Source organism: Myotis daubentonii, chromosome 5 (assembly GCF_963259705.1).
Source record: "Myotis daubentonii chromosome 5, mMyoDau2.1, whole genome shotgun sequence".
Classification (NCBI taxonomy): domain Eukaryota; kingdom Metazoa; phylum Chordata; class Mammalia; order Chiroptera; family Vespertilionidae; genus Myotis; species Myotis daubentonii.
In genome coordinates, this window is record NC_081844.1 from 80,898,127 (window position 1) to 80,912,944 (window position 14,818).

General features: G+C 40.1%; 1 protein-coding gene across 2 annotated transcripts; it reads right to left on the reverse strand.

Annotated features, from left to right (window-relative positions):
• Positions 1–59: 59 nt before the first annotated feature.
• On the reverse strand, positions 60–12,886 carry LOC132235691 (bromodomain-containing protein 8-like). Of its 2 annotated transcripts, XM_059698496.1 has the most exons (7): positions 11,872–12,886; positions 10,365–10,628; positions 8,543–8,700; positions 5,484–5,573; positions 5,310–5,378; positions 936–1,113; positions 60–431 (listed from the first exon to the last, which is right to left on the reverse strand). In XM_059698496.1, exons 1-7 carry the CDS (start codon positions 12,148–12,150, stop codon positions 381–383), a joined length of 1,089 nt encoding a protein of 362 aa, XP_059554479.1. In that variant the 5' UTR covers positions 12,151–12,886; the 3' UTR covers positions 60–380. The 2 variants fall into 2 exon arrangements, with proteins under 2 accessions (XP_059554479.1, XP_059554480.1); XM_059698497.1 differs by lacking the exon at positions 10,365–10,628.
• Between the last annotated feature and the right edge of the window lie 1,932 nt (positions 12,887–14,818).

Here is a 14,818-nt window from a genome sequence, read left to right on the forward strand (position 1 = left end):
CCCTCTATTCCCAGCTTCTGTAATCATTAAAAAGCAATCTTATACTTGTGAAATAACATTTATTTATAGAGCAGTCATAAGAGGTCTAATCCAATTACCTCTAAATTGAGCCTATAGATATAGAACAAAGATATGGGTGATATTTATTACATCAAATAAGTTTCCCCCCTTTTCTTAAAATTATGTCCACAGGCATCTTTGACTCCTAGGTTGTGAGTTAAGGTATTATTCTTATTATGAAAGACAACAGAGAAGGTAAACAAGTACTGGGATCTTCTCTGGATCAGTCTCAATGAGAGGTCCAAATTCCAGAAAAGGTCAGGGTAGCAGTTCCAGGTTAACAAAACAGGTTTTTCATCATGCGCTGGGTTGGCTGGTTCTCATTCCAGACTATTTAAGTTTCTTCTTTTGTCTAGCCAAATACTCAGCACCTACAAGGTCAAGGCAGATAGCAAGCTATGAATCTTAAAAGCCACAGAGGTTTGAATTTCTTTTCCACAGTGAAATTTGATTAGTCTTTTTTTCTGTAAAATATGATGTTACCCAGAAAAGAAACCCTCAAATGTCATCTTCTGGCTACTATATCTTATCCCCTATAGACAGATAGTGTGAACATACATTAATATTAATATTTAAAATGGACAGTGACGCCAGCCTCTGGTTTACATGTTTAGCCCTCTGGTTTGAGACTCTGGCAGCAGGAGCTCCCACTACCATTACAGCTCTCTTGAGAACCCTTCAGTACTTCACTGTTAAAACTGGTCCTACTGAGGCTCAGGATTTTCCAAACCAGCAGGTAAAATGTTAATCCTTGAATCACCTCTAAACATAAACTCTGGAAACACTTCAACATCACCCACCCTTATTCTCAGACTTTCTAAAATCTGATTCCAGAGATTACACTTATTTTTCTTGCAGCTGTCTACATACAGTACCTGAATCTGCTCCAGGACTTCTCGCTGCATCTCCACAGCCATATGATACACATGATGATCAGAGTCATTGTACATCACAGCATTCTGGAACATCAGCATCAAGTCTCGCTGGAATTGTGCCATGGTGCGAATCCGCCCCTTAGACAGATTCCTTTTCAGGGTAGTTAAGTCCATGGGTCTACAGGTGGCCAAGAAAAAAAACACAGAGGAAATCTAACCTTCATGTGGAACATGTGATGACATAACATGCTCTCTCGAGGAACTAACCAGTTTGGGGGTTTTTAATGCATTTTAAAAAATTGATTTTTAGAGAAAGAAAAAGGGAGAGGAAGAGAGAGAAACATCTATGCAGGAATGAAACATTGATCGGCTGCCTCCTACTGGGTATTGAACCAGCAACCATTAGGGGCACAGGACGATGACCAACCCACTAAGCTGCACAGGCCAGGGCAGTAACCCACTTTCTTTATTTTTTTTTGTTTGTTAATCCTCACCCGAGGATATTTTTCCATTGATGTTTAGAGAGAGTGGAAGAGAGAGAAAGACAGAGAGAGAAATATCAATGTGAGAGAGATGTATCGATTGGTTGCCTCGTGCATGAGCCCTGACCAGGGCCTGGGCCAGGGAGGAGCCTGCAACCAAGGTACATGCCTTTGACCGGAACCGAACCCAAGATCCTTCAGTCCACAGGCCGACACTCTATCCATTGAGCCAAACTGGCTAGGGCTCCAGTGATTTTTAGACAGAGTGAAAGGGAGGGGGAAAGACAGAGAGAAACATCAATGTGAGAGAGACACATTGATTGGTTGCCTCCCACATGTTCCTGGGAATCAAGCCTTCAACTAAGGTACGTGCCCTTGACTGGAATTAAACCTGGGACGTTTCAGTCCTCGGCCGATGCTCTATCTATTGAGCCAAACCAGCTAGGGCAGTAACTAGCTCTTAATGAAAATGGTAGTAAAGATAACAACCCTCATCATATAATAAAATAGCAACAGCAGTTAACATTTGACTGCTACTACCTAAAATAGGCCAAGTACTAAGTTAGGTACTTTCCATATTAACTCAGTTAAACCTCCCAATAAACCTATAAGGTAGGTACCATTATTACAACCAACTGGCAATGAGCAAACTGAGATCTGAAGGGGTTAAGTACTAGCTCAAAGTCACACAACCTGGAATCTAATTGGGAGGCAGTCTGACTTCAGAACCTATAGGCCCAACCACTATGGTCACTATTGTAGGAGGAGGGTTGGCCTCAGGTACCAAAGCTGTAAATAACTCCAATGATCAGTTTGTCATATGGTAGTTATTGACTGATTATTTACAATGTGGAGTCATATATTAGATATTAAATCTACTTTTATTATTGCATAATCAAAAGCTGAGAGTGTTTTTCTCCTTTCTTTTTTTTAAAAAATATGTTTTATTGACTTTTTACAGAGAGAAAGGGAGAGGGATAGAGAGTTAGAAACATCGATGAGAGAGAAACTTCGATCAGCCGCCTCCTGCACACCTCCCACTGGGGATGTGCCCACAACCAAGGTACATGCCCCTGACCGAAATCGAACCTGGGACCCTTCAGTCCGCAGGCCGACGCTCTATCCACTAAGCCAAACGGGTCAGGGCTGTTTTTCTCCTTTCATGGAGAAGAAAAGAGTGAGAAGTGAATATTAAGACAAATTATTATTTTTTAATATATATATATATTTTTATTGATTTTAGAGAGGAAAGGAGAGGGGGATAGAGATAGAAACATCAATGATGAGAGAGAATCATTAATCGGCTGCCTCCTGCATGCCCTCTATTGGGAATCGAGCCCACAACCCTTGGGCCCTTGACTGGAATCGACCCCAGGACCCTTCAGTCCATAGGCCAACACTCTATCCACTGAGCCAAACCAGCTAGGGCTTAAGACAAATTATTAATGAAACACAGAGAGTGGGTATATAAGTGAAGGAACAGTAGTGTAGAAAGAGGACTGAAGTGAGAGGTAAGAATCTGGGATTTAGCCCGACCAGCATGTCTCAATGGTTGAGCATCCACCTATGAACCAGGAGGTCATGGTTCAATTCCCTGTCAGGGCACATACCTGGGTACGGGCTCAATCCCCAGTGGGGGGCATGCAGGAAGCAGCCAATTAATGATTCTCTCTCATCACTGATGTTTCTCTCTCTCTCTCCCTCTTCCTTCCTTGCTGGAAGCCGATCCACCCTGGCTGCTTGACACAGTCGCTGCAGGGATGTTTCAAGGGACCTGGCGTATATGGCATACTGTTCTTAATATGTTTGCTCCCCTTCTTAAGCGCTATGTTCTTTAACCAAGGTCACCTCTCCAAGAAAGGTTGTTTCCCCAGGTGAGGCTTTTAATCAGTAAACCCCTTAACTAAGTGCCAGAGGGGTAATCACTTTAACTACGAACAATCACGCTTAAACTACATAATCTTTACTTAGAATAACCTCCTTCAGTTACTTCCTTGTAGCTTAATAGAATCGAGTGACCTTGAATGGAGATAAGAAACCCCTAACCTTTTGAATAGAATGTAAAGGATTAAGACCAAATAGTATAAATACAGATGTTAGATGACAATAAAGGGAGGAACCTGGCTAGGAGGAACCTGGCTATGATGATCACCTGAACACTGCCTCTGTGTCCTTCTTTCCTCGCCGACTCCGTCCACACCTTGGGGAACCCCTGGACCTGTTGGGGCTGGACCCCAACACTTCCTCTTTGAAATAAAATAATATATTAAAAAAAAAAAAAGAATCTGGATTTAGTTCCAGCTCTGCTATTCACTGATCACAGGCAAGTGAAGACCACCTCTGAGACTTAGTTTCCTTATCTATAGAATGAAGGAATCTGTCTCCAATGGTCCTTTCCTGATCTTTTATACTCTATTAGAGGCCTGTTGCATGAAAAGATTCGTGCAATAGGCCTTCTCTTCCCCTGGCTGCCGGCACCAGTTTTCCGCCGGCACCCGGGACTCAGTCCTTTGCTCCAGCTGGAGCCGCCTTCAAGCCTTCACTGCTCCGGCTGGAGCCACCTTCAGTCTTCGCTCCACCGCTTGGCACCTATGTATGCAAATTAACCGCCATCTTTGTTGGCGGTTAATTTGCGTATCTTGCTGATTAGCCTACAGGAGGCGTAGCAAAGGTGCGGTCAATTACCATGTTTGTCTATTATTAGATAGGATTAACATTCTGGTTTATGACAGCATTTTTTATTTACTTATTTCTATTTTTTAAATCTTTATTGTTGAAAGTATAACATATGTCCCTCTTTTCCCCTCATTGATCCCTTCTAGCCCACCCCCAGTCCCCCAATCCCTTTACCACCCTATTGTCTGAATCCATGGGTTATGCATATATCTATACAAGTTCTTTGATCTCTCCCCCACACACACCCCCACCTTCTCTCTGATATTTGACAGTCTGTTCCATATTTCTATGTCTCTGGATCTATTTTGTTCATCACTTTATTTATGACAGCAGTTTAAATGAAACATGCTATAAAAATCCAAAATACTGCAACCAGCCAATGTTTTTAACATCATTTTGATTATCACCTTTGCCTTAGCCATACCTATAACTGTCAGAATGAATACAGTGTTCCTTTTAAAATTTTGCTCCAAAAGAACAATGTCAAAAAAACTACTGAAGGTGCCCTAGCTGGTTTGGCTCAGTGGATAGAGCATCAGACTTCGGACTGAAGGGTCCTGGGTTCCATTTTGGTCAAGAGCACATGCTCGGGTTGCAGGCTCGATCCCAAGTAAGGAGCATGCAGGAGGCAGCCAATCAATGATTCTCTGTCATCATTGATGTTTCTATCTCTTTCCCTCTCATTCCCTCTCTGAAATCAATAAAAAAATATATTTAAAACAACAAACAAAACTACTGAAGGCAAATGTAAGATCATAATAAATGAATCATATTACCAAAAATTTAACAATTAAAATAAGCCTATTTTATCTTTTTGTTCCCCTTCATTCCTTCTCAAATAAAGACTGAGCTCACTGCCGAACTGGTTTGGCTCAGTGGATAGAGCGTTGGCCTGCGGACTGAAGGGTCAAGGGCATGTACCTTGGTTGCGGGCACATCCCCAGTGGGGGGCGTGCAGGAGGCAGCTAATTGATCTCTCTCATCAATGTTTCTAATTCTCTATCCCTCTCCCTTCTTCTCTGTAAAAAATCAATAAAATATTTTTTTTAAAAAAAAAGACTGAGCTCACCATAACTTTACAAACTTGTTCAGTTATAAAGTTTATCTTAAGTTTGTAAGTAATATAAATGAAATAAATAATTTAATAGATGGAAAATAATGTAAGAAAAGACAGACATAAAAGCAACCAACCTTTCTTGCCCCCTTTTCCACTGACCTTTTCACCACATCCTTGTATCCTGGGGCCTGCCTTTCTGACACTGGCTTCAGAAAAGGACTGCTGAACCTGTTAGGGGGCAAATCCAGAAAGGATGAAGCCAGTGTCAGATGAAGCCAGTCACTCTAAATGAGAAAAATCGCTATGAGCACCAACAGTGGTTTGGAGACCTACCTGTGACTGGCAATCATCTTCCATACTGGCAGGAGAGTCTTCTTAAATAGTAAGTGATCCTGAACAGGATCACTCTGGCTTAGATCAGACCTATGGGATAAAAAAGGACAGAAAAGAAACAATAACTTTAAAAATGGCATTCTGTCTCTCCTAGGGAGTAATGAGGTTTTCTCAAGACAGTGTTCCTACTTAATAACAATATAAGAATAAAAAAATAATGCTTCCATAAGGGACCCCAAATTCTATAAATATTCTCTTACTAATCACTATTACTCAATGAAGTAGTTATCATTTTATAAAGTATATTACAAATCTATAATTGCCTCCAGCAGGTCTCTTTGCTGATTTGCTCATTAACACCTGTGACTCTAAAATACTGATCTATGAAAGTAGTCTTTTTTCACTGATATTTCCCAAGTGCCTGGCACATAGTAGGTGCTCAATTAAGTATCTGATAAATGAATCTAGTCCTGTTTTTATGTAAAAATATGACACATTGATAACTATGTCTCCACAGAAGTAAATACTTGGTTTCACATCCCAAAGAATTCTCACATTTTGTCTGATTGCTACACAATTTAAGTATTTTTCCCTTTCGCTCTCCTCTATATAGTAACTCTTAAAATACCTAAGAAAATTTCATTTATTCTCATGGCCATTCCTTCTCTGAGTTAAACTATCTATTTAGTTTTTCTTCAGAGATGAAACTGTTCAATGCTTTCTTTTTCTTTTTTAAGAGAGGGAGAGAGAAACATTTATCCGTTTTTCCACTTCTTCATGCATTATTGGTTGCCTCTTGCATGTGCCCTCACCAGGGATTAAAGCCACAACCTTGACATATAGGGAGGACAACGCTCTAACCAATTGAACTACCCAATCAGGTCTATTTATTTTTATAATTTTCCAAGTTGGCAAGTTTTCTATTTACTCCAAAAGTTAAACATTATCCACCCTATTATTTTCTCTAAATGAGTTCTCTTCACAGCTAAGTCTTCATACCCTCATTTTGCTTTATGTACCTTATAGTGTGCATCCATTTGAGAACAACTCACATCTCATTTTATCTTTCTCCAATTTGAGCAGCTTCACATAACTGTTTATTTTCATGATGTAATATCTTACCTGCATCTAAACTATATACCACAAAAATCAACTTATCCTTAAACACAGGACCCTATCAGAGCAAGGCATTTAAAGTCCTGCAAAAAACTTCCTTTGTTTCTGATCAGTCAACCAGAATGAATAATAACTCCTTGGTGCTAGTGCAATTTATTCACACATCTATGCAACAGATATTTAATACGTTTCCATTATATGAAAGGTACTGCACTAGGTTATGTAACCTCATAATCAATCGCCTTTGCAATATTTTAAGAAACAACCTGCTGCTTATCTTTATTTCCACCTATTTAGAAATGCATGGCAAGCAACTACAAGTGTGGGAGTGGAGCCCTAGCTGGTTTGGCTCAGAGCATCGGCCTGGGGACTGAAGAGTCCTGGGTTCGATTCCTGTCAAAGGCACATGCTTGGGTTGCGGGCTCGATCCCCAGTATGGGGCCTGCAGGAGGCAGCCAGTCGATGATTCTCTCTCATCACTGATGTTTCTATCTCTATCCCCCTCTACTTTCCTCTCTGAAATCAATAAAAATAAAAAATAAGGAATCTAGAGAAATTAAAATTAATTAATTAATTACTTTAATAATAATAAAAAGTGTGGGAGTGGAAAGAAGCTGCAGACTGGCAGTGATGCTCCAAAGGCTCTACTTCTCTCTACTCTTGAGAGTCAGTACAGACTAAGGGTGAAGACAGAAAAGAGGGGCCTGGAGAATGTCTATCCCTCCAAGTAGTTTTAACCTTCCCAATGACAGCACAAGAACTCAGCTTTCTAGTTCTCCTTAAACTATCTGACCAAGCAAACTCAATTACTAATATCTATTGCCATTCAAGACACTGAAATATCTTGAAATAATTCATCCCAGATTAGAGATGTCCTGTTTTTTAGATAGTTATCACATGCCATCTTCTCATACACAGTTAGAGAAAAGCAAAAGAAGCAATTCTTCAATAACCTAGTTTTTAAGCTGTATTCTATTTGTATAACAAAAATTTGAAATCTGCTATTTAAAAAATATATATACATGGTTCAGTTGTATGCCTTAAATTTAAAAAGGCTAAAATAATTATTGGTTTGCCTTTCCACAGATATGTGGGTGGATCAGGAATATAGTGAAAACAAAACTGTTCATGCTATCTTCTCTCAATGGACAAAAGATCAGACCCAGAAAAGGAATTATTTATTGTCATAACAAAAATAACTTTGTTTTCTGACTTAGAAAAAAATTCAGTTTACTAAAAAGAAAAAAATTCTAAAATGTAACCTTTGGCCCCATAATTACTTATAAAAAGATGAGACAAGCATATAAACACTTTACTAAGATTTGTGAAAAAGGAACAGAGAGATCATAACTTCAAAATAATTTTTCATTTCAAGTTAATAGGAGCTGTCTTAGTATTTTTTTAATTAATTAATTTGTTGATTGATTTTAGAGAGAGAGGAAGGGGGGAGAGAGGGAGAGAGTGAGCGAGAGCAAGAAAGACATCGATTTGTTGTTTCACATATTTATGCATTCATTGGTTAATTCTTATATGTGCCCTGACCAAGGATTGAGCCTATAACCTGGTGTATCAGGAAATGCTCTAACGAACTGAGCTAACTGGTTAGAGCCTGCCTTAGTATTTTTAAAAGAAGTATAGTTTGTATAATAGACATGAGGGACAATCTGAATTAGCAATATTGCCTGAATAAAGATTAGAAAGAAGGATTATTTATGAAAGAGATTCTTAATGTTGATAAAACAGACTTGTTTTGTAAGAGGAAAGCATATAGACTTATATTTATACAGTAAAATTATATTTAATTCTATTTCTAGTGTTTTCCAACTCTAATTTCCTTTTTTTACTTTGCAAAAGTAATCTATATTCATGCTAACAATTCAAACAGGCATAAACAGAAGTAAAAGCATAAATCCTAACAAGCTTGGATAAGTATCCATACTTACAGATTTGAGGAAGTAGAATGGCTGAAAAGGACATCCACCAGAGGAGCCTCCTGAATGCTAGAGCCATCATCACACTCACCTGAGGAGGGCCGGTCTTCCATCTCTGACACATACCCTTCGCCCTGGTCCTCTTCTTTGGATTCTTGCTGAACCTCTCCCTAGGAGTGCCAGGAAACAATGGAAACTTTAAAAAAAGATTTACTATCTGCAAGGTAATTTTAATTTATTTATTTTTATTACTGAGAGATTTATTATTCCATTTATTTATGCATTCATTGGTTGTTTCTTTCTTTTTTAAAAAATTAATTTATTTATTTTTTCATTGGTTGTTTCTTGTATGTACCATGACCAGGGATTGAACCCACTACCTTGGAGTACTGGGTTAGTGCTCTAACCAACTGAACTACACGTTCAGGGCCTCTGCAAGATAATTTTACATGTATGAAGTAAATGACAGCTGACCTTAAGGTGAGAAGAGGCCAAATATATAAAGCTATAAAAGAAATTAGAGAAATATGACTTAACTAGACCTAAGTCAATTCTTGTTAACAATCTTGCTGGAGAACTTTGACTCTGTACTCCAAGAAAAAAATAAAAAAGCAATATATTCAATTCTAGATGGATGCTGTATCCTTTTATTTATTTACTAGAGGCCCGGGGCACGGATTTGTGCACTGGTGGGGTCCCTTGGCGTGGCCTGTGGGGATGGGACCAAAACTGGCAATCCAACATCCCCCGAGGGATGTAGTAGTGTGAGAAGCAGATGGTTGGGGAGGAGCCTGAGCCCGGCCGCCACCACCACCACCGCTTGCAGCTTGGTAGGCTCACTGCCCCTCCGCTGCGGTCTCTGCACACCCTTCATAGGGTAATACCAGCGCACCCATGACCAAGAAGCAGCAGCAGGCTCACGCCCAATAAGTCCTGATGTCGGTCCTGATCCTGGTCACGGTCCTGGTCCAGGTGGGGTAGGGGTGCACAGGGGAAATGTCTGCAGGAGAGGCTCGCACCACAGAGCCGCTCACCAGCTGTGAGCCTGGCATCTGGCGCCCATCAGTCAGCTGAGTGATACTCCCACTGTGGGAGCGCACTGACCACCAGGAGGCAGTTCCTGCATTGAGCGTCTGCCCCCTGGTGGTCAGTGTGCTTCATAGCAAAAGGTCAAAAGGTTGCTTAGGCTTTTATATAGATTTATTTATCTAGTTAGTTAATCCTCACCTGAGGATATTTTTTCCATTGATTTTTAGAGAGAGTGGAAGGGAGGGGTACAGAGGGAAACATCAATGTGAGGGACACTGATTGGTTCCCTCCTGCATTTGCCCCAATCAGGGCCAGGGATCGAACCTGCAACCAAGGTACATGCCCTTGACCAGAATCAAGCCTGCGACTGCTCAGTCACCAGGGTGATGCTCTAACCACTGAGAAAACTGGCTAGGGCGGACGCTGTATCCTTTTAAAATTTTCATTATTTTTGTGGTCCTGGAGCTAACTAGTCTAACTGTTCAGATAATATTAATGATATTATAAATTGTGAATTTTACTGATTGCTTACTATGAACTAGGCCCTATAAGAAGTTTTTCCCATGAATTATCATTTAACTTCACAGCAAAAATATAAGGTAGAGAAAGAAATAATTCCAGTTACAGCAGAGAAAACTGAGGTTCTAAAATGTTCACTAACATGCTTAAGGTCCCACAGCTAATTGATGCTAAAACCAAGATCTGGACCCAGGTAGTTGAACTCTGGAGTTACCTATGTGCTCTACCACTCTGCTCTGCCTCCCTGTGCAGAGAGCTAGACAGCCGATTTAAGTTATTCACTTACCTCTTCATTCTCTGTTGGTAGTCCCCAAACTGCACAAATATCTGAGGGAGCTGGAGCCATCTCTGGCCTTCCATTTTCTCCCAGTGACTCCTCAGCTACCAATGGTTCTACCTTAGCTGAAAGCTCTTCAGGCTCTCTGCAGGGTTCCTCATCTCCTTCAGTAGCTTCAATTTCCCTTTCCTCTTGTCTGGTATCAGGTGAAGGGCAGCAACCTTCACTTGATTCTTTGCTGCTAATGCACAATGGCTCCATTAAATAAGCTACCTGCAATCATAGTCTATCGTTAGATTAGAAACATCAATAGAAATCATAATCTATATATCAATAATGCCACATGATTACACTGCCACTGTGTCTAAGCCTGAGATGGCAAATAGATTAACTTTTCCAATCATTTAAAATTCATTCAATATCTTATACTGGACGCCCGGTGCACGAATTTGTGCACCAGTGGGGTCCCTCAGCCTGGCCTGTGGGATCGGGCCAAAACCGGCTCTCTGACAATCTCTGGAATCCCTTGAGGGGTCCCAGATTGTGAGAGGGTGCAGGCCAGGCCAAGGGACCCCACCAGTGCACGATCAGGGCCGGGGAGGGATATGGGAGGTTGGCCAGCCAGGAAGGGACCGCGGGAGGGCTCCAGGGCATGTCCGGCCCATCTTGCTCAGTCCCTATTGGCTGGACCCCAGCAGCAAGCTAACCTACTGGTTGAAGCGTCTGCCCGCTGGTGGTCAGTGCACGTCATAGTGAGCGGTTGAGCGGCCTTAGCATATCACTAGCATATTATGCTTTGATTCGTTGAACGGCCGACCAGTCAACCGGACACTTAGCATATTAGGCTTTTATTATATAGGAAGGATACACAGGCACTATTACTAGTTGGTAAGGACCTAACAGTAAACAAGATATTGTTCTTGCCTCAAGGAGCTTATGTTCTACATTTTCACCTCAAGTGTCAACTCTGATCAATTGGGACTGGCTACCAAACTGCTGAAAATTTTGTCTGCCAAAACAGAAATGGCAACATTTGAACTGGATTCTTGCTGATCTTGACCTATATTCTGCTGAATGTGTGTGTAGTTGCTGCATAAATATAAACTGTCAAATTCTATTTCTGATCCTCAGACCTTAACTAGGGTAATAAAAACACTATAAATTACTGCCTTAATGTCATACGTTATAAGCTTTAAGGTGAGTTTGGGCAAGAATCATCTCATGACTGAAAGAATGAATTGCAAGGATACTCTTATAAGGTAGACCAGCATACAGAAATATCATTTCCTGTCAGGGTCCCAATAACTGGATTTTATAATATTCAGCCCAAAAGTACACATTTGAAGCATATTTTGTGTTAGTACCAAGTGCTGAAGACACAGCAATGAACTTAGTCCCTGCCACTGTGGAGCATGTATTTCAGTAAATAATATTAAGAATGGTAAAAATATATATGAGTAAGCATTCTCTTAGCATTAAGACTCTTCCAACTTTGGAAATAATGACTCCCCATTACCTCAGAGAGAAAGTGGAGGAGGTTCTGGTGGCTGATTTGCTGTGTCTCTTCCTGAGATTCCTCACTGCCTCCGTCCCCCATAAGCAGCTCACTAGATTCTGTCCCTGGGCTGCTTTCCACTAATTCCTCAGTCCCTGGCTCCTCAGTTTCCCTCCAGCTGCCCACATCAAGATCCAGACTGGAGTCCCACGAGCTGAAGAGGGACCTGCAGTTGTTGCTCAACTCAGAGTCATTGGGATAGTCTTGTTCAGAATCCAACCAAACCCACTCACGCCCCATCTGTAAATACACAGAAAAAAAAAAGCATTAAATTCACTCAAATCAATATTCCTAAGGCATTTGCATCTCATCTCCCAAGTTCATTAGAAAGATAAGGGGACAGAAATGTATTTCTACTCATTAGTAACAACAAAAAATAGCTGAAACGAGATACCAGGAGACAAAATGATCTGTCATTGGGAATAAAGAAAAAGTCCCGTGTCAAACAGTATAATAAAGATATTACCCGATAAGTATTTTTTTCTTGGACTTCCTTATACTCCAAAAGAGAAAGAAATAGAGCATTAAGTACAGCATAGGAAATATAGTCAACAATATTGCAATAAATATGAATGGTGCCAGGTGAGTACTAGAAATATCAGGGGGAACACTTTGCCAAGTATATGATTATCTAACCACTATGGTGTACACCTGAAACTAATACAAAATAATATTGTTAATTGTAATTGAAAAATATATAAAAAATAAAGAACTGGACCATAGTTAGCTGAAAAAAATTCCTCTATCCCAAATCATTCTTAAAATCAACTGCAAGGCAATAAATTTGAGGAATAAGTGATATTTTCCTCAGTGTATAGGTATGAACCTATGAACCATTAAATCCTCAAAACACACTTTAAGATTACCCGTTATATCCAATTCTCACTTCTCAGAATGAAAAGCGCAACATCGTTTTAAAAATATCTTCCTTTCCTTTCATTACGCTATCCTGATTTTCTTACCCCTTTGTTCTCTCCCTTTAAAACTTTCAATAAATCCTTGTCTATGTTCTTGCTTAGTCCTTTTACTTCCTCATTGATACATACTTTTAAAAATGTATAGACTTTGAGGTTTCAATTTTGATATCTTTTCAGGTGGCTCCCAAAATCTGTCTTTAACGGATATGCATTCTGGTCTCATTTCTCCCTGTACCCAAAGGTCAATTCCCTTTTGGTGCTCTACCATCTGCTTCAACTCAACATTTCAAAAACTAAGATAACTTCTCTTCCTGATTATCTCCAAAATCATTTGCTCTCTCCAATTTCCTTATCCCCATCAACACTATTTCTTGATCCTGTTTTAACTCATCTCCTGCATTTGGTAAGCAAGTCCACTTCCCAGTTTTCTTCCACCATTTTTCTCAATACCCATTCTTTGTTCCTCAATGAATGCTATATTCCCCCCCTCCCCCTCCGCCCTGGTCAATTTCTTTTTTTAAAAATATGTACAATATTTATTGTTTTTTTACAGAGAGGAAGATATAGAGTTAGAAACATTGATGAGAAACATCGAACAGCTGCTTCCTGCACACCTCCTACTGGGGATGTGCCTGCAACCAAGGTACATGCCCTTGACTGGAATTGAACCTGGGACCTTTCAGTCGCAAGCCAACGCTCTATCCACTTAGCCAAACCGGTTAGGGTGTCAATTTCTCTTTAATCCAATCTGCTCTCAACTCTTCCTGTGCAAGACTTTACAACAGCCATTCCCTCAATATAAACTTATCAATCTGCCAAAGTACTCCATAAATCAAACCCTACTTTGCTTCCTTGGTCTGGTATTTGTACTTCGTTATTCCTTAGGTGATCCCTGTTCTAATTACGTCTCCCTATTGCCCCCACCATAGATACTACACCTTTAACCAGGATTGCTAAACTCATTCATCACTTTCTCTACCAACCCAAAATCTTTGTCCCTTTAATGGTTCTCCTTGTCCATACTTTTCCAACTTTTAAGGCTTCACTGCTTATTTACATGCCTATCTGTGCACTGCTTTGGGGGTATACTGCAGTTATTTTCCTGGGCTCATTAAACTCCTTTCCATCACTTCATAAAGACTGTATTGTTTTAGCTTGTTAGCATCCTAACAAACTTTAAAAAGTATTTAAAACCAAAAAGATCTGGCCTGGCCAGCATGGCTCAGTGATTGAGCGGCAACCTATGAACCAGAAGATCATGGTTTGATTCCCAGTCAGGGCACATGCCTAGGCTGTAGGCTTGATCCCCAATGTGGGGCGTGCAGGAGGCAGCCGATCAATGATTCTCTCATTGATGCTTTTCCTTCCCTTCCTCTTTGAAATTAGGAGAAAAAAAAATTATATAAATGTGTGTGTGTGTGTGTGTGTGTATATGACTTGACTTCTAATCATCTTTTTGTTGTTAATCCTCCATTGATTTTTAGAAAGAGTGGAAGGGAGGGGAAGAGAAACATGGAAGTGAGAGAAACACATCAATTGGTTGCCTCCAGCACAAGCTTTGACTGGGGCAAGGAATCAAGCCTGCAACCAAGGTACATGCCCTTGACTGGAATGAATCTGGGACCCTTCAGTCCTTGGGCTGATGCTCTATCCACTGAGCAAAACTGGCTAGGGCCTAATCATCTTTCTTAAACCCATCTTTCTCAAGAAGGCTCAAAGTACGAGGCAATACCCTATTAATCTCCATCTCTTTATAATAAAAGGCTCATAACTAGTTTCCATGGAGTTAATTCTTATGTAGTAAGAGAAGTTAGAATAAACTCAAGTGATAAATAAATTTGATAACTCAAACTCAGTTTAGTCTTCAAATAGCAATGTTATGAATCCTAAAACACATAAGAGCTCCACACATAGAAATTGATAAGGAAACAGTAATATACTATCCTAGAAATACCATCTGCATAATATTATGTATAAATAAATGAAATAAA